This window comes from Oncorhynchus clarkii, chromosome 7 (genome assembly GCF_045791955.1).
Source record: "Oncorhynchus clarkii lewisi isolate Uvic-CL-2024 chromosome 7, UVic_Ocla_1.0, whole genome shotgun sequence".
NCBI classification, from domain to species: Eukaryota; Metazoa; Chordata; class Actinopteri; order Salmoniformes; family Salmonidae; genus Oncorhynchus; species Oncorhynchus clarkii.
In genome coordinates this window covers 61,884,218-61,911,686 of record NC_092153.1, presented here as the reverse complement: position 1 = coordinate 61,911,686, position 27,469 = coordinate 61,884,218, and the positions used below count along the sequence as shown (strand labels likewise).

General features: G+C 44.3%; 1 protein-coding gene and 1 pseudogene across 3 annotated transcripts; one reads left to right on the top strand and one right to left on the bottom strand.

Annotated features, from left to right (window-relative positions):
* The first annotated feature begins 16,353 nt into the window (after window positions 1-16,353).
* LOC139413605 (premelanosome protein a) lies at window positions 16,354-24,084 on the top strand. 3 transcript variants are annotated; one of them, XM_071161192.1, is made up of 12 exons: window positions 16,354-16,500; window positions 18,954-19,049; window positions 19,149-19,295; window positions 19,437-19,583; window positions 19,833-19,994; window positions 20,156-20,461; window positions 20,594-21,475; window positions 21,579-21,758; window positions 21,857-21,959; window positions 22,086-22,291; window positions 22,410-22,500; window positions 22,756-24,084. In XM_071161192.1, exons 1-12 carry the CDS (start codon window positions 16,443-16,445, stop codon window positions 22,907-22,909), a joined length of 2,532 nt encoding a protein of 843 aa, XP_071017293.1. In that variant the 5' UTR covers window positions 16,354-16,442; the 3' UTR covers window positions 22,910-24,084. The 3 variants fall into 3 exon arrangements, with proteins under 3 accessions (XP_071017293.1, XP_071017296.1, XP_071017294.1); XM_071161195.1 differs by having other exon boundaries at window positions 16,373-16,500; window positions 21,588-21,758; XM_071161193.1 differs by having other exon boundaries at window positions 16,373-16,500; window positions 21,585-21,758.
* A 765-nt stretch (window positions 24,085-24,849) lies between these two features.
* Window positions 24,850-26,271, bottom strand: LOC139413606 (tubulin alpha chain-like; annotated as a pseudogene).
* Between the last annotated feature and the right edge of the window lie 1,198 nt (window positions 26,272-27,469).

Sequence of the window (27,469 nt, the reverse complement as noted above, 5' to 3'; positions counted from 1 at the left end):
TGTGAATAAATCTGCAACTTTGTAACGTTGCCGCCAACGTGTTTCGCCAGGAACAACTTGGAGCGGGGGCCCATCAGGATTATCACACGATAAATAAAATGAATCAGTTAAGCGGGTTGCAACACGTTCGACTCGAAACAAAAGTAACAGAACCCGCCAGTTCCCGCGTTGTTAATGCCACGCCTTGGATGAACTAGAGAACCGCCCAATTTTCAATATACGACCAATCACTGACAGCCCAATGATCAAAATATTACAACTGAGACGCACATTCAGGAAAGAAACAAACGATGAATGGATGGAACATTGGACCAAAGACAGTGCAGTATGAAGCTTGACAGAAACTGCTTCTCCAATAGAAATACCCGATCACTCTTGTAGTAGACGATGTCATGGTGACGTTGGCTAGCTAAACTCATGAACAGAAACACTTAATCGGGTCTACACGTTCAATTCATTGTTGTAAATACGTATGCTTCCAATAACAAGTCAGGAAACGGTGTCTAAACGCCCGTCTCGCGCCAAACTGCGCATGTGCAGGCCGTCAACACAAAGGCACTCCTTCGATATTAAGTTGTTTTTGAGTTTTGAGTCAGTTTGTCACTTTCACGAGGTTGGAGTAATAACATGTTAAACTAATGAAGACATTAGCTCGAATCTAGGTTGTGCCTTTAGATTTTGAGAAAATTAACAACTAATGAATGATGTTTCATGTCTCTCATCGACTTCTCAAGTCCCGGCCTGGTCTGTATGGTCTCTTTCTTGAGCATTCCCGGAAGTCTTACGATGTTGCGCCTCTGGGTTTGGAAACTGTGATTGGACCCTTTTTCAGTGAGAATCAGCTGGGTTTATGCCATAGAGATCCTATTAAATTACTAGAGAGGATATGTCACGATCCCTCAAAGTTCCAGAATGGGGCGAAAATGGGAGCTATCTTAGTCAGGGAGAAATCCAAAACCAGTCTAATTGGAATGAATGGCAGTAGAGGCATAGGTAATGCATTTCCTGCATTTACTTGTGCAGCGAAATAAAAGGCATGTGATGTATCAGAATGTGTGTAATAGAATTATAGCCAAACTAAAATATAGTAATATAATAATGAATACAGTTTATACAGGCTTTCTACACACTTTCTGTACAAATAGCCTCTAAAATATGTACAAACAGACCATTAATGTCTCCGATTTAGTTTTCTTGGGGTGTGTTCATAAATTCACTCTGGACTGCCAGAGTGCACGCAGAGTGCGGTCTGGGCTTTAGAAAATGTAATTACGTTTTTTTGCAGACTTTACTGACAACTGTCATACTCAACAGGTGTTGCACCTTCATAAATTCATTGGTTATTCTGCGCTCTGGCACGCTCAGACGAGAGAGTGGTCTGAAATCGGAGTAGACAGCAGAGTGCATTTAAGAATGCACCCTAGGAAAGCTGTGAATGCTTTTATATGATACAATATCAGTACATGTTGCATTTACAACTTTTCTGCATTGATTGAATGGAATTTTGGCATATTGGCAGTTAATTAGAAACATGTATGGAATCATTTCTCTAAAATTGTCTGGCAATGCAACTGTTCAGGGAAGTCAGGAACCAATACACACAGTCAGTCAGGAAAGCTAAAGCCAACTTCTTCAGGCAGAAGTTTGCATCCTGTAGCTCCAACTCCAAAAAGTTCTGGGACACTGTGAAGTCCATGGAGAACAAGAGCACCTCCTCCCAGCTGCCCACTGCACTGAGGCTAGGTAACACGGTCACCACCGATAAATCCATGATTATCGAAAACTTCAACAAGCATTTCTCAACGGCTGGCCATGCCTTCCGCCTGGCTACTCCAACCTCGGCCAACAGCTCCCCCCCCCCTCGCAGCTACTCGCCCAAGCCTCTCCAGGTTCTCCTTTACCCAAATCCAGATAGCAGATGTTCTGAAAGAGCTGCAAAACCTGGACCCGTACAAATCAGCTGGGCTTGACAATCTGGACCCTCTATTCCTGAAACTATCCGCCGCCATTGTCGCAACCCCTATTACCAGCCTGTTCAACCTCTCTTTCATATCGTCTGAGATCCCCAAGGATTGGAAAGCTGCCGCAGTCATCCCCCTCTTCAAAGGGGGCGACACCCTGGACCCAAACTGTTACAGACCTATATCCATCCTGCCCTGCCTATCTAAGGTCTTCGAAAGCCAAGTCAACAAACAGGTCACTGACCATCTTGAATCCCACCGTACCTTCTCCGCTGTGCAATCTGGTTTCCGAGCCGGTCACGGGTGTACCTCAGCCACGCTCAAGGTACTAAACGATATCATAACCGCCATCGATAAAAGACAGTACTGTGCAGCCGTCTTCATAGACCTTGCCAAGGCTTTCGACTCTGTCAATCACCGTATTCTTATCGGCAGACTCAGTAGCCTCGGTTTTTCGGATGACTGCCTTGCCTGGTTCACCAATTACTTTGCAGACAGAGTTCAGTGTGTCAAATCGGAGGGCATGCTGTCCGGTCCTCTGGCAGTCTCTATGGGGGTGCCACAGGGTTCAATTCTCGGGCCGACTCTTTTCTCTGTATATATCAATGATGTTTCTCATGCTGCGGGCGATTCCCTGATCCACCTCTACGCAGACGACACCATTCTATATACTTCTGGCCCGTCCTTGGACACTGTGCTATCTAACCTCCAAACGAGCTTCAATGCCATACAGCACTCCTTCCGTGGCCTCCAACTGCTCTTAAACGCTAGTAAAACCAAATGCATGCTTTTCAACCGTTCGCTGCCTGCACCCGCACGCCTGACCAGCATCACCACCCTGGATGGTTCCGACCTTGAATATGTGGACATCTATAAGTACCTAGGTGTCTGGCTAGACTCTAAACTCTCCTTCCAGACCCATATCAAACATCTCCAATCGAAAATCAAATCAAGAGTCGGCTTTCTATTCCGCAACAAAGCCTCCTTCACTCACGCCGCCAAACTTACCCTAGTAAAACTGACTATCCTACCGATCCTCGACTTCGGCGATGTCATCTACAAAATTGCTTCCAACACTCTACTCAGCAAACTGGATGCAGTTTATCACAGTGCCATCCGTTTTGTCACTAAAGCACCTTATACCACCCACCACTGCGACTTGTATGCTCTAGTCGGCTGGCCCTCGCTACATATTCGTCGCCAGACCCACTGGCTCCAGGTCATCTACAAGTCCATGCTAGGTAAAGCTCCGCCTTATCTCAGTTCACTGGTTACGATGGCAACACCCATCCGTAGCACGCGCTCCAGCAGGTGTATCTCACTGATCATCCCTAAAGCCAACACCTCATTTGGCCGCCTTTCGTTCCAGTTCTCTGCTGCCTGTGACTGGAACGAATTGCAAAAATCGCTGAAGTTGGAGACTTTTATCTCCCTCACCAACTTCAAACATCTGCTATCTGAGCAGCTAACCGATCGCTGCAGCTGTACATAGTATATTGGTAAATAGCCCACCCATTTTCACCTACCTCATCCCCATACTGTTTTTATTTATTTATTTTTCTGCTCTTTTGCACACCAATACCAATACCTGTACATAACCATCTGATAATTTATCACTCCAGTGTTAATCTGCATAATTGTAATTATTTGCCTACCTTCTCATGCCTTTTGCACACAATGTATATATAGACTCCCCTTTTTTCTACTGTGTTATTGACTTGTTAATTGTTTACTCCATGTGTAACTCTGTGTTGTCTGTTCACACTGCTATGCCTTATCTTGGCCAGGTCGCAGTTGCAAATGAGAACTTGTTCTCAACTAGCCTACCTGGTTAAATAAAGGTGAAATAAAAATAAAAATAAAAATAGCTAGCTAACACACACACAGTGCAGATACATTCTTCACATTCATTGTTTTATACAATATCTTATCACAGCACTGGCAAAAAAATTACATTTGTCTTATTCATTGCTTTAACACACTCCGCCTACCCTGATGTCCTAGCCGTGTCTGAATCCTGGCTTAGGAAGGCCACCAAAAATCCTGAAATTTCCACCCCCAACTACAACATTTTCCATCAAGATAGAACTGCCAAAGGGGGCAGAGATGCAATCTACTGCAGAGATAGCCTGCAGAGTTCTGTCATACTATCCAGGTCTGTGCCCAAACCGTTCGAGCTAATACTTTTGAAAATCCACCTTTCCAGAAATAAATCTCTCACTGTTGCTGCTTGTTATAGACCCCCCTCAGCCCCCATCTATCTTCAGTTTGTACTGTTAGGTGACCTAAACTGGGATATGTTTAGCACCCCGACCGTCCTACAATCTAAACTAGATGCCCTGAATCTCACACAAATTATCAAGTAACCTACCAGGTACAATCCTAAATCTGCACCCTCGTAGATATCATCCTGATCAACTTGCCCTCTAAATACACCTCTGCTGTCTTCAACCAGGATCTCAGCGTTGCCTGCGTCCGTAATAGGCCAAACGACCACCCCTCATCACTATCAAACACTCCCTAAAACACTTCAGCGAGCAGGCCTTTCTAATCGACCTGGCCCGCATGTCCTGGAAGGATATTGACCTCATCGCGTCAATAGAGGATGCCTGGATGTTCTTTAAAAGTGCTTTCCTCACCATCTTAAAAAAGCATGCCCCATTCAAAAAATGTAGAACCAAGAACAGATATAGCCCTTGGTTCTCTCCAGACTTGACTGCCCTTGGCCAGCACAAAAACATCCTGTGGCTTACTGCGAAGGGGCATCGAATAGCCCCCGCTGGTCACGGGTGCACCTCAGCCACGTTCAAGGTCCTAAACGATATCATAACCGCCATCGATAAAAGACAGTACTGTGCAGCCGTCTTCATCGACCTGGTCAAGGGTTTTGACTCTGTCAATCACTGTATTCTTATCGGCAGACTCAACAGCCTTGATTTCTCTAATGACTGCCTCGCCTGGTTCACTAACTACTCTCAGATAGAGTTCAGTGTGTCAAATCGGAGGGCCTGTTGTCCAGACCCCTGGCAGTCTCTATGGGGGTGCCACAAGGTTCAATTCTTGGTCCGCTCTTGCCGCGGGTGATTCTTTGATCCACCTCTACGCAGACGACACCATTTTGTATACATCTGGCTCTTCTCTGGACACTGTGTTAACAAACCTCCAAACGAGCTTCAACGCCATACATCCCTCCTTCCACTCCAACTGCTCTTAAATGCTAGTCAAACTAAATGTATGCTCTTCAACTGATCGCTTCCCGCACCCGCCCGACCGACTAGCATCACTACTCTGGACAGTTCTGACTTGGAATATGTGGACAACTATAAATACCTAGGTGTCTGGCTAGACTGTAAACTCTCCTTCCAGACTCACTTTAAGCATCTCCAATCCAAAGTTAAATCTAGAATCTGCTTCCTATTTCGCAACAAAGCATCCTTCTCTCATGCTGCCAAACATACCCTCGTAAAACTGACTATCCAACCGATCCTTGACGTCGGCTATGCAATTTACAAAATAACCTCCAACACTCTTCTCAGCAATTGGATGCAGTCTATCACAGTGCCATCGGTTTTGTCACCAAAGCCACATATACTACCCACCACTGCGACCTGTATGCTCTCGTTGGCTGGTCCTCGCTACATATTCGTTGCCAAACCCACTGGCTCCAGGTCATCTATAAGTCTTTGCTAGGTAAAGCTCCACCTTAGCTCAGCTCACTCGTCACCATAGCAACACGCACCCGTTGCACGCGCTCCAGCAGGTATATTTCACTGGTCATCCCCAAAGCCAACACCTCTTTGGCCGCCTTTCCTTCCAGTTCTCTGCTGCCAATGACTGGAACGAATTGCAAAAATGACTGAAGCTGGAGACTTATATCTCCCTCACTAACTTTAAGCGTCAGCTGTCAGAGCAGCTTACCCATCACTGTACTTGTACACAGCCCATCTGTAAATAGCACACCCAACTACCTCATCCCCATACTGTTATTTTTCTTCTTTCTTTTTTGCACCCCGGTATCTCTACTTGCACGTCATCGTCTGCAATTCTATCACTCTAGCGTTAATGTTAAATTGTAATTATTTCTCCACTATGGCCTATTTATTGCCTTACATCCCTAACCTTACTACATTTGCACACACTGTACCTAGATTTTTCTATTGTGTTATTGACTGTACATTTGTTTATCCCATGTGTTGTTGTTTTTGTCGCACTCCTTTATCATCAAATCAAATCAAATCAAATGTATTTATATAGCCCTTCGTACATCAGCTGATATCTCAAAGTGCTGTACAGAAACCCAGCCTAAAACCCCAAACAGCAAGCAATGCAGGTGTAGAAGCACGGTGGCTAGGAAAAACTCCCTAGAAAGGCCAAAACCTAGGAAGAAACCTAGAGAGGAACCAGGCTATGTGGGGTGGCCAGTCCTCTTCTGGCTGTGCTGGGTGGAGATTATAACAGAACATGGCCAAGATGTTCAAATGTTCATAAATGACCAGCATGGTCCAATAATAATAAGGCAGAACAGTTGAAACTGGAGCAGCAGCACGGCCAGGTGGACTGGGGACAGCAAGGAGTCATCATGTCAGGTAGTCCTGAGGCATGGTCCTAGGGCTCAGGTCCTCCGAGAGAGAGAAAGAAAGAGAGAAAGAGAGAATTAGAGAGAGCACACTTAAATTCACACAGGACACCGAATAGGACAGGAGAAGTACTCCAGATATAACAAACTGACCCTAGCCCCCCGACACATAAACTACTGCAGTATAAATACTGGAGGCTGAGACAGGAGGGGTCAGGAGACACTGTGGCCCCATCCGAGGACACCCCCGGACAGGGCCAAACAGGAAGGATATAACCCTACCCACTCTGCCAAAGCACAGCCCCCACACCACTAGAGGGATATCTTCAACCACCAACTTACCATCCTGAGACAAGGCTGAGTATAGCCCACAAAGATCTCCGCCACGGCACAACCCAAGGGGGGGGCGCCAACCCAGACAGGATGACCACATCAGTGACTCAACCCACTCAGGTGATGCACCCCTCCCAGGGACGGTATGAGAGAGCCCCAGTAAGCCAGTGACTCAGCCCCTGTAATAGGGTTAGAGGCAGAGAATCCCAGTGGAAAGAGGGGAACCGGCCAGGCAGAGACAGCAAGGGCGGTTCGTTGCTCCAGAGCCTTTCCGTTCACCTTCCCACTCCTGGGCCAGACTACACTCAATCATATGACCCACTGAAGAGATGAGTCTTCAGTAAAGACTTAAAGGTTGAGACCGAGTTTGCGTCTCTGACATGGGTAGGCAGACCGTTCCATCAAAATTGAGCTCTATAGGAGAAAGCCCTGCCTCCAGCTGTTTGCTTAGAAATTCTAGGGACAATTAGGAGGCCTGCGTCTTGTGACCGTAGCGTACGTGTAGGTATGTACGGCAGGACCAAATCAGAGAGATAGGTAGGAGCAAGCCCATATAATGCTTTGTAGGTTAGCAGTAAAACCTTGAAATCAGCCCTTGCTTTGACAAAAAGCCAGTGTAGGGAGGCTAGCACTGGAGTAATATGATCAAATTTTTTGGTTCTAGTCAGGATTCTAGCAGCCGTATTTAGCACTAACTGAAGTTTATTTAGTGCTTTATCCGGGTAGCCGGAAAGTAGAGCATTGCAGTAGTCTAACCTAGAAGTGACAAAAGCATGGATTAATTTTTCTGCATCATTTTTGGACAGAAAGTTTCATATTTTTGCAATGTTACGTAGATGGAAAAAAGCTGTTCTTGAAATGGTTTTGATATGTTCTTCAAAAGATAGATCAGGGGCCTCCCGGGTGGCGCAGTGGTTAAGGGCGCTGTACTGCAGCGCCAGCTGTGCCATCAGAGTCCCTGGGTTCGCGGCCGCGACCGGGAGGTCCGTGGGGCGATGCACAATTGGCCTAGCGTCGTCCGGGTTAGGGAGGGATTGGTCGGTAGGGATCTCCTTGTCTCATCGCGCACCAGCGACTCCTGTGGCAGGCCGGGCGCAGTGCGTGCCAGCCAGGTGCACGGTGTAGCCTCCGACACATTGGTGCGGCTGGCTTCCGGGTTGGATACACGCTGTGTTAAGAAGCAGTACGGCTGGTTGGGTTGTGTATCGGAGGACGCATGACATTCAGCCTTCGTCTCTCCCGAGCCCGTACGGAAGTTGTAGCAATGAGACAAGATAGTAGCTACTACAACAATTGGATACCATGAAATTGGGGAGAAAAAGGGGTAAAACATTTTTTTTAAAAAAGATAGATCAGGGTCCAGAGGGTCCTTCACAGTTTTATTTGAGACGACTGTACAGCCATTAAGGTTAATTGTCAGATTCAACAGAAGATCTCTTTGTTTCTTGGGACCTAGAACAAGCATCTCTGTTTTGTCCGAGTTTAAAAGTAGAAAGTTTGCAGCCATCCACTTCCTTATGTCTGAAACACATGCTTCTAGCGAGGACATCCGCATAGCAGTGAAAGTTAACATTATGTTTTCGAATGACATCCCCAAGAGGTAAAATATATAGTGAAAACAATAGTGGTCCTAAAACGGAACCTTGAGGAACACCGAAATTTACAGTTGATTTGTCAGAGGACAAACCATTCACAGAGACAAACTGATATCTTTCCGACAGATAAGATCTAAACCAGGCCAGAACTTGTCCGTGTAGACCAATTTGGGTTTCCAATCTCTCCCAAAGAATGTGGTGATTGATGGTATCAAAAGCAGCACTAAGGTCTAGAAGCACGAGGACAGATGCAGAGCCTCGGTCTGATGCCATTAAAAGGTAATTTACCACCTTCACAAGTGCAGTCTCAGTGCTATGATGGGGTCTAAAACCAGACTGAAGCATTTCGTATACATTGTTTGTCTTCAGGAAGGCAGTGAGTTGCTGCGCAACAGCCTTTTCTAAAATGTTTGAGAGGAATGGAAGATTCGATATAGGCCGATAGTTTTTTATATTTTCTGGGTCAAGGTTTGGCTTTTTCAAGAGAGGCTTTATTACTGCCACTTTTAGTGAGTTTGGTACACATCCGGTGGATAGAGAGCCGTTTATTATGTTCAACATAGGAGGGCCAAGCACAGGAATCAGCTCTTTCAGTAGTTTAGTTGGAATAGGGTCCAGTATGCAGCTTGAAGGTTTAGAGGCCATGATTATTTTCATCATTGTGTCAAGAGATATAGTACTAAAACACTTGAGCGTCTCTCTTGATCCTAGGTCCTTGCGGAGTTGTGCAGACTCAGGAAAACTGAGCTTTGATTTAAAGAGGAGATTTAAAGAGGAGTCCGTAATTTGCTTTCTAATAATCATGATCTTTTCCTCAAAGAAGTTCATGAATTTATCACTGCTAAAGTGAAAGCCATCCTCTCTTGGGGAATGCTGCTTTTTAGTTAGCTTTGCGACAGTATCAAAAAGGAATTTCGGATTGTTCTTATTTTCCTCAATTAAGTTAGAAAAATAGGTTGATCGAGCAGCAGCAGGGCTCTTCGGTACTGCACGGTACTGTCTTTCCAAGCTAGTCGGAAGACTTCCAGTTTGGTGTGGCGCCATTTCCGTTCCAATTTTCTGGAAGCTTGCTTCAGAGCTCGGGTATTTTCTGTGTACCAGGGAGCTAGTTTCTTATGAGAAATGTTTTTAGTTTTTAGGGGTGCAACTGCATCTAGGGTATTGCGCAAGGTTAAATTGAGTTCCTCAGTTAGGTGGTTAACTGATTTTTGTCCTCTGGTGTCCTTGGGTAGACAGAGGGAATCTGGAAGGATATCAAGGAATCTTTGTGTTGTCTGTGAATTTATAGCACGACTTTTGATGTTCCTTGGTTGGGGTCTGAGCAGATTATTTGTTGCAATTGCAAACATAATAAAATGGTGGTCCGAAAGTCCAGGACTATGAGGAAAAACATTAAGATCCACAACATTTATTCCATGGGACAAAACTAGGTCCAGAGTATGACTGTGACAGTGAGTGGGTCCAGAGACATGTTGGACAAAACCCACTGAGTCGATGATGGCTCCGAAAGCCTTTTGAAGTGGGTCTGTGGACTTTTCCATGTGAATATTAAAGTCACCAAAGATTAGAATATTATCTGCTATGACTACAAGGTCCGATAGGAATTCAGGGAACTCAATGAGGAACGCTGTATATGGCCCAGGAAGCCTGTAAACAGTAGCTATAAAAAGTGATTGAGTAGGCTGCATAGATTTCATGACTAGAAGCTCAAAAGTCTTTTTTTTTGTAAATTGAAATTTGCTATCGTAAATGTTAGCAACACCTCCGCCTTTGCGGGATGCACGGGGGATATGGTCACTAGTGTAGCCAGGAGGTGAGGCCTCATTTAACACAGTAAATTCATCAGGCTTAAGCCATGTTTCAGTCAGGCCAATCACATCAAGATTATGATCAGTGATTAGTTCATTGACTATAATTGCCTCTGAAGTAAGGGATCTAACATTAAGTAGCCCTATTTTGAGATGTGAGGTATCATGATCTCTTTCAATAATGACAGGAATGGAGGAGGTCTTTATCCTAGTGAGATTGCTAAGGCGAACACCGCCATGTTTAGTTTTGCCCAACCTAGGTCGAGGCACAGACAGGGTCTCAATGGTGATAGCTGAGCTGACTACACTGACTGTGCTAGTGGCAGACTCCACTATGCTGGTAGGCTGGCTAACAGCCTGCTGCCTGGCCTGCACCCTATTTCATTGTGGAGCTAGAGGAGTTAGAGCCCTGTCTATGTTGGTAGATAAGATGAGAGCACCCCTCCAGCTAGGATGGAATCCGTCACTCCTCAGCAGGTCAGGCTTGGTCCTGTTTGTGGGTGAGTCCCAGAAAGAGGCCCAATTATCTACAAATTCTATCTTTTGGGAGGGGAAGAAAACAGTTTTCAACCAGCGATTGAGTTGTGAGACTCTGCTGTAGAGCTCATCACTCCCCCTAACTGGGAGGGGGCCAGAGACAATTACTCGATGCCGACACATCTTTCTAGCTGATTTACACGCAGAAGCTATGTTGCGCTTGGTGATCTCTGACTGTTTCATCCTAACATCTTGGTGCCGACGTGGATAACAATATCTTTATCTTGGCCAGGTCGCAGTTGTAAATGAGAACTTGTTCTCAACTGGACTACCTGGTCAAATAAAGGTGAAATAAAAATAAATAAATAAATAAAAACCATGGTTGACCAACTCGCTGACCAACAAGGCTGACCTTTGGACCATCTTAATAAGGTTCATATCCATTCTAATTCCTAATGATTTATACTGTGTTCATAACCAAGTGGGAAGCTGGTAATTACCAGTTGTGAAGTTCAAAATCAAATCACATGTTCTTTGTCACAACAGGTGTAGGCTTTACTGTGAAATACTCACTTATGAGCCATAAAGTAGTAACACAAGAGGAATAGAATACACAAGAATTAAGCAAGAATTAAAATACATAAGAATTAATCACTGTGCAGGAGTACATGGTATTTAAGATAGATGTGTACATAAAGGCAGGGGTAAAGTTTCTCCCCCAATTGGTAGTTGGGGAGCTTAACCTGGAAGCCAGCTGCAAACAATGTGTCGGAGGAAACACTGTACTGCTGGCGACCTAAGTCAGCATGCATGCCCGGCCCGCCACAAGGAGTCGCTAGAGCAGGATGGGACAAGGTCATCCCAGTCAGCCATACCCTCCCCTAACAATGCTAGTCCAATTGTGCACCACCTCAAGGGTCTCCTGGTCGAGGCCGGCTGCGACACAGCCCGGGATCAAACCCGGGTCTGTTGTGATGCTTCTAGCACTGCGATGCAGTGCCTTAGACCGCTGCACCACTCGGGAGGCCAGGATAGATAATAATTAGAGTAAAATAAAGAACAGAGAAGCAGCTTTTTATGATGAGGGTGAAAGTATGTGAGTGTGGCGAGTGCTACATTTGCACACACTGTACATAGATTTTTCTTAGCTCCTCCATTCTTTCCCCCTCGTCAAGACCAGTATGTAGGGGGGGATCTAGTTTCAGGCATTTATTTTACTTCTGCTATATTAGGTTAAGTCCTATAGTGATGTGGATGCAAGGAACCTCCAATACTCCCTGTTCAACCCGCTCCACTATAGCCCTCTCAATGTGGATGGGGGTGTGCTCTCCCCCCTATTTCCTGTAGTCCTCGATCAGCTCCTAAATCTGACTGACGTTGAGGGAGAGGTTGTACACTGCCAGGTCTCTGACCTCCTCCCAGTAGACCGTCTCATCACCATCGGTGATCAGGCCTACCACCATCGTGTCATCAGCAAACTTGATGATGGTGTCGGAGTCGTTCATGGCCATGCAGTTGTGGTTGAACAGGGAGTATTGGAGGGGACTAAGCACACACACCTGAGGGGCCCCCATGTTGAGGGCCAGCGTGGCGAAGGTGTTGTTGCCTACCCTCATCACCTGGGGCTGGCCCATCAGGACGTCCAGGATCCAGTTGCAGAGGGAAATGTTCAGTCCCAGTGTTCCAAGCTTGATGATGAGCTTGGAGGGGACTATGGTGTTGAACGCTGATCTGAAGTCTATGAACAGCATTCTCACATAGCTATTTATACTCTTGTCCTGGTGGGAGAGAGCAGTGGGAAGTGCAATTGAGATTGCTTAATTTGTGAATCTGTTGGGGCAGTATGCAAATTGGAGTGGGTCTAGGGTGTCTGAGATGATGGTGTTGATGTGTGTCATGGCCAGCCTTTCAAAGCACTTCATAATTACAGCTGTGAGTGCTAAGGTACAATAGTCATTTAAGCAGGTTACTTTGGCGTTCTTGGGAACAGGGACAATGGTGGTCAGCTTGAAACATGTTGGGATTACAGTCTGGGACGTGCTTTGAACTTGTTGTGAAACGCAGATTGGCTAATGGCAAACAAGCTGCGTCAACCATGAACTAAAACTACAGCTTTCATGCTTGTAAACACAATAGTGTTAAAAAACATATAGTGTTCAAAAACCATATTAATAGATATATCTTTGTATAGATAATGCTGTGTTATTTTTATCTGCCGGAAATTCTGTTATCGAGGTAATTTCCTGAGTAGTTGACGTCAGAGTTCAGCATGTGGGAGAAGAAAGAGCTCAGGGATGATAGACGTTAGTAATTATAAATTGGAGGGTCGTTCAACTGGATTTTTCACAGTCATATGTGGTAAATACCACCTTCCCACTTGGTTATGAATGCAGCATTAGGCTTTTGAAAAGCTTCTTTACAGTCTGTCAGTCTGGCATTTCTGTGAAAAGTAAACATTTAAGGTGCCTATAATCACCTCCAGTTGAGATTCATATGTTGATTTTCCCTCAAGACATTTGTAAGTTACTGCTTTCTTTTGTGAACCTGTCCCCTCTGCCTGTCCTACATCTGGCTGCTGCTTATGTCATCATTCCATTGGAAACTGGTAAATAATGATTGAATTGCCTTCCTCTTGCTCTCACAGGTTACATTGTGACAATTGTCTGCACTCTGAGACATGTTGACTCATTATTCCTCTAGACTTTCAAGCACAACCTTATTCCAATGATCAAACAAAAAGTCTCACGCTTTTTCCTGTTGATTTGATCCTATTTATGTTCAAATTCCAGACATGCCTCAGGGGTTGTTTGCTCATCCCCTTTGCTCTCCCAGAGTGGATCAACCTTTTGTCATGTGTGTGTGTGTGTGTGTGTGTGTGTGTGTGTGTGTGTGTGTGTGTGTGTGTGTGTGTGTGTGTGTGTGTGTGTGTGTGTGTGTGTGTGTGTGTGTGTGTGAGAGAGAGAGCGAGAGATAGTTAACAGTTACGGCCAGCAATGTGTGACCTGCATCCAAAATTCTGGCCTACATCTAGTGCTGAATTTCATGTGCTGAAAATGAACCATTGTAGCCTTCATTTGTGTGTAAATGGTAATACTGTAACTGGACAAAGCCAGGTTAGAGACAGTTTAATGCCTCTTCAGTTGAATGTGTCTTCAGAAACATTATTTTACCAAATTGAGAAAAATGTTTTTCTCACATCATAAACACACAGCTAGTTTCATTCTGGTTTGTGTGGACTTGGTCTAAGCCAGTGTTCTATGGTGGCATCTTTACTGTGCTGTGCTGTGCAGTGTGGTCGGTCAGGTGCTCTGTGGGAAGAATTTAGTGAGCCATTAGCAATGTTGTTAGCACATGAGGGGTCACATGTAGTGCAGCTTGAACAATCTCACTCAAATGGTAAGATCTGTCAGATCTGTCAGCTACATACATATTTCCCATTGTGTAGAAAATAACACGTGGCTTCTATTTTAATCACCCCTTTTCTCTGTAAAATGAGAACTTCCAAGTATCAAGGATTTAAGAATGCAGAGGCCTACTCATACCTGTGTCCATACATAACTGAAGAATTTGTTGATTTGTTTTTTAACCTGATTTGAGTATATATTGAGTTGCATGCATGTTATTTTGTTTTATGGTGTTTTAGTACATTCAGTATTTTTCTTTATTGTATTGGAAGAATTGTACTCACTCAACCTTTAAACCTTTGAGCATACTGTAACAAAACAAGGGAGTAGCACAAGGTTCCAAGACAGAATTTGATCCCAGTACCCTAGGGTCCAGAGCCAGACACGTTACCACTGCTCCTAGAAAGCTAGCTCCCTTAGGATAATCATGCTTATCAGTCCCAGGGTCATTACAATACTATGTTTTCCCACACAAACCAAGGTTATGGTATTTTCATTGTGATCCGGTGTTCTCAACCATTGAGACCTTTGTATTTTTACCTCATTAGCTCAATAATGTCTCAAGGTTGTTTGACTGAAATGCTCTGGAATGCAGAAGAAGGACAATGAGCTTCCACAGTAATATAGAGCAAGCACGAGTGTTTCCCAGCGTGTGTGGACTGCTACGAGCGTAGATACTTTGACTTGGTATGAGGCTTAGGGCACTGAAAGGAGGATATGGGGAAAGAGAGGAGTAAAAGGATGCTATTGATTTGCCATCCCCACGCACTCATCTTGTGACCCCCATGCACACAGCTGTATGGTCGGACGTCAGGGCAGGGATGCATGACTACAGTTGAGAGAATTCTTCCAGGCCTTCACATAAGGAACAGACATTACATACAGTACAGTAAATTACATTTGTTTAAAATCGCTGTCAGAATATGATAGATGGTGGTCATATTTAAAACGCGATATTGATGAGAAAAGTTATTAACTGAAGCGAAGTTAGATTAAGTGACATTAAAGCATATGGTATAATGGTGGAGTCATGGAATCTGGCGGAAAATTGTCTTCCCAACATGTCTCGGGAAAATCATCAAAGGAACAAGTGTCAACTTTTGCATAGAAATTGCAAGATTAGAACAAACACATGAATGTAAACTTTAAACGGTCAGATAAGTGACATAAGAGTACAGAGGAAAAGTCTGTTGTTCCTTCATGGTCCTTTTTTTGTTCTCTTCTCCTGGTTACATGGCCATTGGCCCAGCTTTTGACAGTTCCTAATGGGTATAAGGAACATCAATCCACCTCCAACAATTGTATTATGCTTAACAATACCTAACTATGACCTCATATCAAGGACACTACAGAATGGGTTACGTCCTAAAGAGTACACTCTTTCACTACTCGGCAGAAATGTAAAAACATTGGATTGGTGTAGGAATGGGCTAGATAGTTTCAATATACAAGTTATTTCCTTTCAAATCCATGAAGGAATGTGAACAAGTGTACACTTCGGGAGAAAGGAGAGATTATTGGGACACACACATTCATTCAATTTCCTAAAGAGAGACCTTTGACCTTTGCAAACTCCATATGCTAGGACAACATCAGCAAAAAAACAGCCAGCCTGCTCAGTGCTCACAGGCTGTAGCAGTAAAGGATGTTCCAGCACTCAGGTAACGTGTGCAATAGGCCCCTCAGTTGCTGTGTATCCTCAGACAACACTCCAACACACTCATCATCCTTACTTTGTGAGCTATTGCTTTTTTTCACACCACAACTACTAGGCCACTAATTCCAGAAGGTTCCCACTATCTGATGAAAATGGGAAACCTAACGTTCTGTACTTGTTAGAGAAAATAATTTTTCCCAAATCTGATAATTTCTTCACTTCAAAATAAATGAAAGTGCGTCGTCAGTGGGAAGATGGCATTACTGATGATTTTTTAAAATGCATTCTGGCATGTGGAAATACGTTTTCTGGATGGATGGTATCACTAAATTAAGGTTAATCCCTATAGCTACTGTAACTATCCAGTTAAACATGTGAAAACATAATAGCATTGCTAACAAAGTGTGTGTCTGTCTATTCACGCAGTTGATTAGAGTGGGAGGGGCTGGTTTGAAGACTTCCTATGATGTCAGAGGTGAGAGGCAAGTTTATGGTAATTTATGGTCCAAGACTCTTTTATAGGGAATCGGACATCCTACCACAAATCTCTCCGGGTGGTGTGTTGTTGGGTTTTTAAGACTAGGACGAGGGTTAGGAACTGGGCAAAGAAGGACACACACAACCACGCACAATGAAGACTGTACTGATAGTACTAATGTTGGCTCTCTTGTCAGCAGCTTTAGGAGCAAGTGAGTATATGGATTATTTTCTGCATAAAAATATCTACTTGATAAAACACAGGTTTCTCCATCCCATCTTTCTTGAATTATGTGCAGTGTTGGAGGAGAGATGGGGCTGAGGTGGGACAGATTGAAATAATGGAAGAGATTATCATTGAGCCTTGCTAAGTACTCACTGAGTAATTAGAAATAATTTAGAATGTCCACAGCTTTCCAGCTGCGTGTGAAATGACATTTGTGCTAACAATCCCCTTTAGTAGTGACATGTTTGTGTTGTTCTATATTTCCCCAAATATAAACTAATTGCATTTTTTGTATTCCATAAACTTGTACATTTGACTAATCAATACGTACAATATAACTTGTCTGATGATCCGTCAATCATCATGTTATTAATAAGAAACAATAATTAATTGTATAGTTGTTTATACACTAATGGAACTTGGACAAGCTCACCTAACGTACTTATTCAGTAATAGTGAATAACAGTGGTCTCTCTCATATCGTTCAGTTCTGTAATATCTTCAACTTAGTTTGAATGGTTTCTTTTATTCTCAGGGTCTGTGTAGAAACCTGAGCTCTAAAGCCGGAATTTTGGAACACTGTAGGATTAATAATAATCTATGCATTACTCCTCTATACACTGCATATATACTCTACAAATATCTGCATATAGTAAAGTGTTTCAATACCTGGTGAATATACAGGACTACCAGTGTCTGAAATTACAACATTTTCAAAGAGTATACCAGTACAATATTCTACGTAATAACATCATTTGTGCAAAGAATTTCATAATAAGATCCTGAGTAAATGCACAGTAAGTTTTGACATGAGCTCATCATACAGTTCATTTTGGTAAAACATTTGGTAATTAATAATCATTAATCTCACCCCAGCAAGATTTCAAACACGGTGTTATATACATTAAAATAGCATTTCCAAAAACTACTGACATAGTGTGACACAGATTACATGCTCGTAGTCAAGGATAGCGCAATCACATGCCAAGTTGTCTGCACTCCAAGCCCTAAAACTCTAATGTGTATCCTGGAGTTTCAATAGTAAGGGGAACACTTTATCTCAGCTCTCAACAATAAAATAGATTAACTATATTTTCCCCAGAGGGAACATCAGTACTAATGTTCGAATTTCACTATCAATCATGCAGTTCAAAGTGTATTATTTTTATCTAAGTTTATCTAGCAATCTAGCAATATGTTGCATCTGATGGATATCAAACCAAATCACAAACTGTAATTAACTTGGTAGGAGATATTGGTGTTTTCATCAGAAATCAGTTTGAAGTGTGACGATCTGATTAATGACTGCACACGATAATGGTATTATGGCTTGTCATTATGAATTAGAGCTTTAGGAATTAGCATTCCTGAGGTTGTTGGAGCTGAGTGTGACTGAACATTATCATATGGGGAATACAAGGGCCTCACAATAACGGAAGATAATGTAGGTGTTGAGGTTTCCTAAATTCTTAACAAACTCGTGCACGCACGCACACACACACACACACACACAGGAACAACAGTTGGAGAATAAGGCCGCACTAATGTCTGAGCTCCACAGAGGCTCCCCTCATTTCAGCAGTTGGGATTACAGCTGCCTGCGCTCAGCTGACAGTCACATGAAAGGGATTGAGGGGGATTGCAGGGTCCGTGTGACTCACCCTCACCTCACTCCCTCCTCCCCCTTCCACAACCATCAAAGAAATACCTGAACTACTCACCACCACTATCTACATGTCAAACTGTTATAAACTTTCAGTAAAATGTTGGTAAATGTCTTTGTACACACCCATCGTACGCCCATATCCCAAACTGTAGTGTTATGATAATAACTTTTCCTCTACCCAGGGTAGGCAACAGGGCAGATAATACTTCCCCGTATAATCATGTGGTCATAAAATAGAATAGCCACGGCTGCATTTTAGTAAGGAAGGGTCAGATACTGTAGATTTGGAGATAAATCGATTTTAGAACAGTAGAAATTGTCAACATTTTCAATAAGCATTTGAGTCGGTCTGAGTAGTAGATCTTCGCATGACATTCACCAAAAGACATTATAAAAATAAATGCTATTTAATTAGCTTGGTAGGTAATGAGTTCTGGGTGCCAGGATCCTGATCCTGACCAATGTCTAGACAAAGTCCTAATAAAAGAGCATTTTCAACCTCAGATTTACGTCTAGATTTAGTAGTGCAGTGGTTAACTGGTCTTACAAACAGATTTTCCGTTAGCATTTTTGCTGATTCCTATTGGCAATACCTCACTATACCTACTGGAGATGCTAAATAACTGATAAAACCTCAATAATATGATTCACATGAATGAATAACATCTCATGTAGTAGTAGAAGTTCACTATGTCAAAGTCTGATCAACAAAAACAATTAGGAGAACGAGAGGAAAATTACCCTAAAACTAAAAACCTCTTTATTTTTTTCAGAGCCTAAAACTCGCTTTACACACTACCGCTCATGGAACTCAGGAATATATCCAGTGTGGAAAGATGGGGACTCCCGATACAGAGACTGTTGGACTGGTGGGTTCTCACTTTATTGCACTTTTTTTATAGATCAATCACTTAATATAGAACCATTAACCACTTTCTATTGATGTATTTATCACGTTCTGTCACCAGGTGGAGAAGTTACATTCGATGTGAAAAATGATGCACCCACCTTGACTGGCGCAAAGGCAACCTTTAACATCGACCTTCGCTTCCCATCAAACCAGACAGTGCTTCCTGATGGACAGGTGGTGTGGGCGCGTAACTGCACTGTCAATGGTGAGCTCTTCTTCCAAATTCAACCACTATACCATACCCCACTGACCCCACAGTTTTGTTGTTGGTCCTATAGGCCTACAGGCTTTTTCTGGTGTCCCTAACCTTTTATGTTGAACTGGGTGTGGTGTTCCTCTGCTACAGGAACACAGTACCGTCAAGGCCAGGCTGTGTATCCCGACCAGGTCTCTGGTCCTTCAGGAGAGTACAGCGGAGTCTTCCCTGATGGCACCCCCTTCACTGGGACCGCAGACAGGAAACCACACTACGTGTTTGTGTGGAAGACATGGGGTAAGGACAGCTCTTTCATTTACAGACATTCATGTGAGAAAATGCTAACACAATAACACAATGATTTCTGGTATTTGCAGAGCTGTGCACAGTGTGCACTGTGAAATCATTCCTTTCATAAGAGGGTTGAAAGGACTAATGAAGCAGCTAATGTTCTTGGGAGTTTTGTCAACACAAGATTTGATCATCAGGCTGTTCATTTTTATAAGCGCTGCTGGTTTTTCTAACTACTGCTGCTTTGTATCCCAGGACGTTACTGGCAGGTGGCGGATGGGACCTCCTCCTCTCTCACCATCGGCACAGACAATGTGCCCCTAGGCTCTTACAACATGGAAGTAGTCATCTACCACTGCCGTGGCAAGGACAAGTTCATCCCTCTGGGCTATGCCTCCACAACCTTCTCCATCACAGGTGGGCAGCTGGAACCACAAATTCTTATTTAAACCAAAATTCAACCAACCCCAATTTGACTTCAATTGATCATTTTAAATCATTTGAATTGACTCTCACAAACCTTCACAGCATTGATGTCACAACGTGACATCTTTTGCCTTTGCTTTGTGCCTCCCCAGACCAGATCCCCTTCGCAGTGTCACTGACTCAAATTAACGATGTGAACGAGGCTGACCAGAGCTTCATCCAGAATCGGGCCATTGCCTTTAGCATCAGCCTCCACGACCCCAGCCAGTACCTCAGCGCCTCAGACGTCACCTTTAACTGGGACTTTGGTGACAACAGTGGCACCCTCATCTCCAGGGAGCACCAGGTCACACATACATACCTCAACACTGGCACATACAGGCCTCAGGTGGTCCTGATGGCAAGCATCCCCAACGGCTGTGACACACCTGCAGACCCCACCGCTGCCAGCCCAACTGGTGAGAGACATCGATTTTCTATTTTACAGCGAATCCATTTATTGGGTCCAATCTTCCCTTTTCAAAAGTCAATGCTTATTCAGTGTATATAACAATCATAACTGTTGCCTTTCTTCTTGTGTTTTCAACCAGTGATGCCTATGGATCCCTCCGGTGCTCCTGCCGTTGTTATGGTGGTCTCTACCCCAAGGGCAGCTCCAGCTGACATCGCCCTGGATGTGCCTGCCTCTGAAGTTGCCCCTGCTGAGGCTGCCGACACAGCTGCAGCTGACGCTGACGCTAATGCCACAGACACAGATGCAGCCGAAAACCCAGCCATAGCTGAAAGCACAGACTCAGCCGCAGCCGAAACTGCAGTCGAAGCCGGTGCCACAGCTGAAGCAGCACCCACAGCTGACGACGCAGCCGCAGAGGGAGTCGAGGTGGTTGCCTCAGCAGCAGATGATCCAGCCGTCATCCCTGCAACAGAGGACCCTGCCTCTGACCCTGCAGTAGAAGCCGATGCCACAGCAGAAGACACGGCTGCTGCAGCCATTGAGGTCCCTGCCCCTGTGCCAGCTGTGGAGGGAGCCACAGCTGCGTCCGTCACCCCAGCAACTGAAGAGGCTGTTGATGCTGATGCAGCTGCCGAAACAGCAGTGGTAGATGCGACGGCTGCAGATGTGCCCGCCATCAACGCTGCTGCTTCAGTTGCTCCAGTTGCAGAGGGAGAAGAGGCCACAGTGGATCTGACGGCCACAGTCCTCCCAGAGGTCCCAGCTGTAGCCACCGTTACACCCGTGGAGGAGGCAACCGTAGTTGCCGATGCTGAGGTGGTGGCTGAGGTTGCGGCTGCAACAGAGGTGGTCCAGGTCGAGACGGTGGCCCCTGCTGTTAACGTCATTGTTCTTGCCGCCACGGAGGCTGCAGCTGTGGTGGAGGTGGTGCCAGCTGAACTTGCTCTTGAGGCCGAGGCAGAGCTAGAAGCAGAGGTCGTAGAGACAGTGAATGAGGTTGCAGCTGATGCCACTGCAGGTAATCAGTTACTTAGTTACTTAGTCATTCTGTATACAAACAAAAACATGATTTTAGCCATTTCATAATATTATTAACTTACTGTATTTTTGTTCCTCTTCAGCGCCAGCAGCAGTGACTGCTCCAGTGGAGAGTGAGGTAGCAGCAGAGGCTGAGATAGAGGCAGGCACAGAGACACAGGTGGCTCTTGTTGTGGCTAAAAGACAGGCTCCTGAACTTACAGCGGCTGACAACTGTATGATATACCGCTATGGCTCCTTCTCGACCGCTGTGGACGTTGTCCGTAAGTCCACATATGTCCAGATACTGTAGTCACAATTGAGATGTAAAATGCAGGTGATGGTTGCTAATAATGACCTCTCAATCGATCTCATTTCTCAGAGGGTATTGAGAGTGTGGAGATCACCCAGGTGGCCAACGTGGTGTCTCTGGCCACTGAGGTTGTGCAGAATGCTGTGGACCTGACCATCACCTGCCAGGGGAGGTGAGTAGCCAACTAGCAGTGGAAACAGGACCCAAGGAACCGTGCACATTCCTATTGAAATGAGTATTTTGAACATTGCCATCACCTGCACTTTATATCTCCACCTTCTTTTTACATATTACATAGCCTGCCCAATGAAGTGTGCACCATCATCTCGGACGAAGACTGCATCACGCCCGTGGAGACCATCTGTAGCAACGTGACACCCTCCCCAGATTGTCAGATGATCCTTCGCCAGTTCTTCAACGACTCTGGAGTGTTCTGCATCAACGTGTCCCTGACCAATGATGTTAGTCTGGCTGTGGCCAGTGCTAAAGTTAGTGTGACTGTGGGTGAGTGAAATTAACCAACATGTACATAAAACTTAATGAACTGTAAAATCCTTTCCATTTGACATTTCACTGATCGTGGAGTGTACCATACCTTCCTCGAAATGTGTTGTGGTTGCAGGCTCCAACTCCTCCCCAGCAGGCACTGTGGCCGCGGTTCTGGGTGTCATGGTCCTTGTCTGTGTTGCTGGTGCCATTGCTTTGACCTACAAGTGAGTGAAAGACAGTTCTAACCACCGTAAAAGTCAACAAAGTCACACACTTCCTGGTTTCTCCAAATTGATCATTGATTTTTGATCCACAAAATCTAGTGGTCCACTGAAGATAATTCCACATTATATCCCATGCCATTTCTATCTAAATAAATTATTCATTTTGAAATATTATGTGCGGTTTAATACAATATAATGCACATCTTATTTTTTAACTGTAGCATGAATGCCAGCTAACTTGTGTTTTTCAACCAGGCGGTTTAACCAATACCGTCCACTGAGGGAGGACTCAACTGGCGGCAGCATGGGAAGCTCTGGAAACACGTCTGTGCCAATGCTGCTGTGGAACCTTCTGAGCCGACAGTCACCAGGAGAAAGAAGCCCACTGCTTCAGGGAAGGGTGGTGTGAAAACTCATAACCATCTGCACTGATAAAGCACCCACTCATGCATGTTAACACTTAAATATCACTCAGACACACACATCCACTCAGTAACTCTGAAATACGCATATACATGTTAACACATTGCAGACTCAGACACACACAGCCACCCTAATGCAGAGACAAAATGCAACAAGAACAAGCAGTTGTATTCTGTATTGTTACACTGAAAGCAACTTTAATAAAAAACTATAATGTATTAGAAATGTATACATTTTCAACATAGAACAAAAAAGAAACCCCAAAAGCCAAAATAATGTGTTTGTTTCTGCCGTTGCATCACTTGTGACAAAATATTATATTTATTTTGACCCACATACTTTTTTATTTAAGAAAAGAAAAACTGATGAACGTTTACAAAAATGTAGCAATTTATGCTGTGCTTTTTCTGTTATTACTCACTCTTCCTTAGAATGTAATCATAATGACTGCCTCTTGTAACCTTCCAACACATTCATTTTCTTTGTTAACTGGTCTAATTTGAATTGCCCCAAAAAATCACAGCACTGTGATATAACATATATAATGTCACCCCAAAAACAAGCATTAAAATGTAAATTATGTAAGAATCTTCAACTACCGGTATACCTTCACATTTTCCTAGTCCTATCTAAGCTTGCATTCTTGCTTTTGTCCTCCATGCCCTTACTAAACTAGCACTGATTTTCCTGTCCAAAGATCAAGAAATGTAAGCGCGTTGAGTGGTTTATTATTGATGTGAGTCTTGATGTCTATTCAGAATTGAACTGTTTTGGGTGTTATCGTTACATTGCCACCAATAAAGAGGAGGAACCCATTCCTGAAGCAGAACAGAGGTTTGGCCACAGGGTGGCATAGTAAAAGTACTGTAGCATTGAAAGGAATTGAGTGAAGTCTAAGGAAAATAGAGGTATTGAAGGAAAGTCCATGCAAATTATAGAGCTCTAATTGTCACCACAATCAACACTCAATACTAAAGCTGTCTCTTCTTACTGTAAACCAGTTGATGTCAGAAGTAAGATATCATTTACATGATTAAATCTAAAGAACAAGCTATTGCTTTTACGTTATGTATTTCAGATAAAAAATTATATAAAAAGAACCATGGGGAAAATGCAATGATGTGTCGGTTTGGGATAAATAAAAAGAAAGGCACAACTCTATTCCGTTAAAATGTTCATTTAATTTACTTTTGATTCTGTTGACATTGCTCAACATTTCTGTTGACATTTTCTGTAGAACTATGTAACAATATGTACGTACATGGTTATTACACTGCAATAATATTTGTTATTATTTATTCTTGGGAAATACTGTGATAAGTCCTGGTGAGTAGCTGATGAAGATCCATTGTCAAAAAAATGTAAGTAATTTATTATATATCAAAGTCAGAAGAGGACAGAAAGTTGCAGTGTAAAACTGTAAAAAGTAAAACCATTGCAACACCATAACATTCCCTGAACACAACTACAGCATATTTCCTTAACCATTTTCGGTGCCAACGAACATCATGGCATTTACATTTTAGTCATTTAGCAGACCCTCTTTTCAGAGCAAATAGGGTTAAGTGCCTTGCTCAAGGGCTCATTGACACATTTTCTTTCACCTGGTTGCTCTTAATCGCTAGGCTACCTGCAGCCCTATCTATGATGTGTGACAGTGCTTGCTAGCAATTTCCAACACTAATAAGGAAAATTGAGCCATATTAACTTGTAACCAGTGATTAGCTTGCTTGTGATTTAACTAGGGCGGCAGAGTAGCCTAGTGGTTAGTAACCGAAAGGTTGCAAGTTCGAATCCCTGACAAGGTACAAATCTGTCGTTCTGCACCTGAACAAGGCAGTTAACCCACTGTTCCTAGGCCATCATTGTAAATAAGAATTTGTTCTTAACTGACTTGCCTAGTTAAATAAAGGTAGAATAAAAAGGGTGAATCAATTCACTTTAATACTCCTCTCCCTCCTCCTCTCCCTCAATGGAATCAACACCCACCTCTTCATAATCTTTCTCCAGGGCAGCCATGTCCTCCCTGGCCTCAGAGAACTCTCCCTCCTCCATACCCTCACCTACGTACCAGTGCACAAAAGCACGCTTGGCGTACATCAGGTCAAACTTGTGGTCAAGACGGGCCCAGGCCTCTGCCACTGCAGTGGTGTTGCTAAGCATGCACACTGCCCTCTGGACCTTGGCCAGATCTCCACCAGCTACCACAGTTGGTGGCTGGTAGTTGATACCAACCTTGAAACCAGTTGGGCACCAGTCTACAAACTGGATGGAGCGTTTTGTTTTGATGGTGGCAATGGCAGCATTGACATCTTTGGGCACAACGTCGCCACGGTACAGCAGACAGCAGGCCATGTACTTTCCATGACGTGGGTCACATTTCACCATCTGATTTGCTGGCTCAAAGCAAGCATTTGTGATCTCAGACACTGAGAGCTGCTCATGGTAAGCCTTCTCTGCCGAGATCACTGGGGCATAGGTGGCCAGAGGGAAGTGGATACGGGGGTAGGGCACCAAGTTGGTCTGGAACTCTGTCAGATCAACATTGAGGGCACCATCGAATCGGAGGGATGCAGTGATGGAGGACACAATCTGACTGATCAACCTGTTAAGATTAGTGTAGGAGGGACGCTTGATATCAAGGTTCCTGCGGCAGATGTCATAGATGGCCTCATTGTCTACCATGAAAGCACAATCAGAGTGCTCCAGGGTGGTGTGGGTGGTCAGGATGGCGTTGTAGGGCTCAACAACGGCTGTGGACACCTGGGGAGCTGGGTAGATGGAGAACTCAAGTTTGGACTTCTTGCCGTAGTCAACAGACAAGCGCTCCATCAACAGGGAGGTGAAACCAGAACCGGTGCCACCTCCGAAGCTGTGGAAGACCAGGAAGCCCTGGAGGCCAGTGCACTGGTCAGCCTGGAGAGAGATGGAAGAGAGATGTTTCAGATCATTATGGTTGGATAAAGATAGAGAATGTACAGAGATGCAGAGTGTATGTTAATAAGAGTTGTCACCAGTTTGCGGGTCCTGTCCAGAACAAAGTCAATAATCTCTTTGCGGATGGTGTAATGCCCACGGGCATTCCCAGTGATCAGCTGCTCAGGGTGGAAGAGCTGGCGGTATGTTCCTGTGCGCACCTCATCTGGAGAAATAAATACTTGTTAGCTTTTCCCAAGACTAAGGAGATAGACCAATGTTAACAGAATGTCATTGTTTCAAGACAAAGTGGGCTCCAGATCTACAAACACAGCCCTGGGGACGTGCTTTCCAGCTCCAGTCTCACTGAAGAAGTGAGGAGTCGTCTCCTCCTCCAATGGTCTTGTCACTGGGCATCTGACCGTCCGGCTGGATCCCGTGCTCCAGACAGTAGAGCTCCCAGCAGGCATTGCCAATCTGGACGCCAGCCTGACCCACATGGATGGAGATACACTCACGCTAGAGAAAGAGGAGAGAGAGCAATTGAATTGGATCCCACTGCACACAATCAAGGTAAGGTCGCGGCCGGTTACGACAGAGCCTGGGCGCGAACCCAGGGACTCTGATGGCACAGCTGGCGCTTCAGTACAGCGCCCTTAACCACTGCGCCACCCGGGAGGCTAAGGTTGCATTTTCACTCACTGCAGCTATTCCACACAATCATCCCCACTGTTCTGAGAGCATAAATGGCATTGAGAAAGTGGGAAAAATGGGAATTGTCCTGAGACTGAAGTCTGCAGGAGAGAGAGGATCAAAAGCTGCAGCATGGGCTGAACCATGATGAATCACGCAACCATCCCCCCTCCTCCCTCACACTCCTCCCCTTCCCCCTTCCCTTCCTCCCTCCAGCTACACCCTACTGTTCCCAAGGGATTTTCTTGCATATGTCCGTTGCTAAGCAACTGGGCACAGGCAGGAAACCGTTTGTGGTTTTGCAAAGTAGGGGGTGGTTTGTGCACTTTCCATACAAAAATTATGATTTAGATTTGTCTATAATGTGCATACACCTAGGAACACTCCACAGCTATGGCGCTCTATAATATCTATAGGTCATTGTACAGAACTACCTGCAGATGTTTTCACCAATCCGAAGGCTATTTGATTTTGCTCTAGGGCAAATCACTCACATCTCATGTTGCAAAATGGAATACACTACAGATTCTACAGTGCATAGATTTAACAGTAATGCCATTATAGAAATAGTAGCCTTTTATGTGCAGCGAGTACACTTCAACCGGCGACTGTTATATCAAATTTGCTTCTCTCTGGTTGGAAAGAAGCTGCCTGGAGAGCTAATCTAAACATGAACATGGAAAGACCAGGGTGCAGCGGGCTACAATGGCCTATACACAAATCCATGTGAAAAAGACCACCTCAGAGAAAGATCTTAACCCTTAGCCCTCCCCCTGTCAGGTGTCATTATGGAGACCATATGCACCAGCAGAAATTAAGGATGGAAAAGCTCCCCACCAGCCCCCATTGATTAACTACTAAGGTTCACCTAAGTCTGTTATTTTCCTATATAGGCTACTTCCCTCGGAAAATAAAGAGTTAGATCATTTTAAATGGC

What these genes read in the sequence shown, in the direction of transcription:
- LOC139413605 (XM_071161192.1), top strand. Translation starts at nt 16,443, where the DNA reads ATGAAGACTGTACTGATAGTACTAATGTTGGCTCTCTTGTCAGCAGCT. An exon ending in GTCAGCAGCTTTAGGAGCAA is followed by an intron (nt 16,501 to 18,953) that starts GTGAGTATATGG and finishes TATTTTTTTCAG; the next exon opens with AGCCTAAAACTCGCTTTACA. An exon ending in ACCATCACCTGCCAGGGGAG is followed by an intron (nt 21,960 to 22,085) that starts GTGAGTAGCCAA and finishes CATATTACATAG; the next exon opens with CCTGCCCAATGAAGTGTGCA.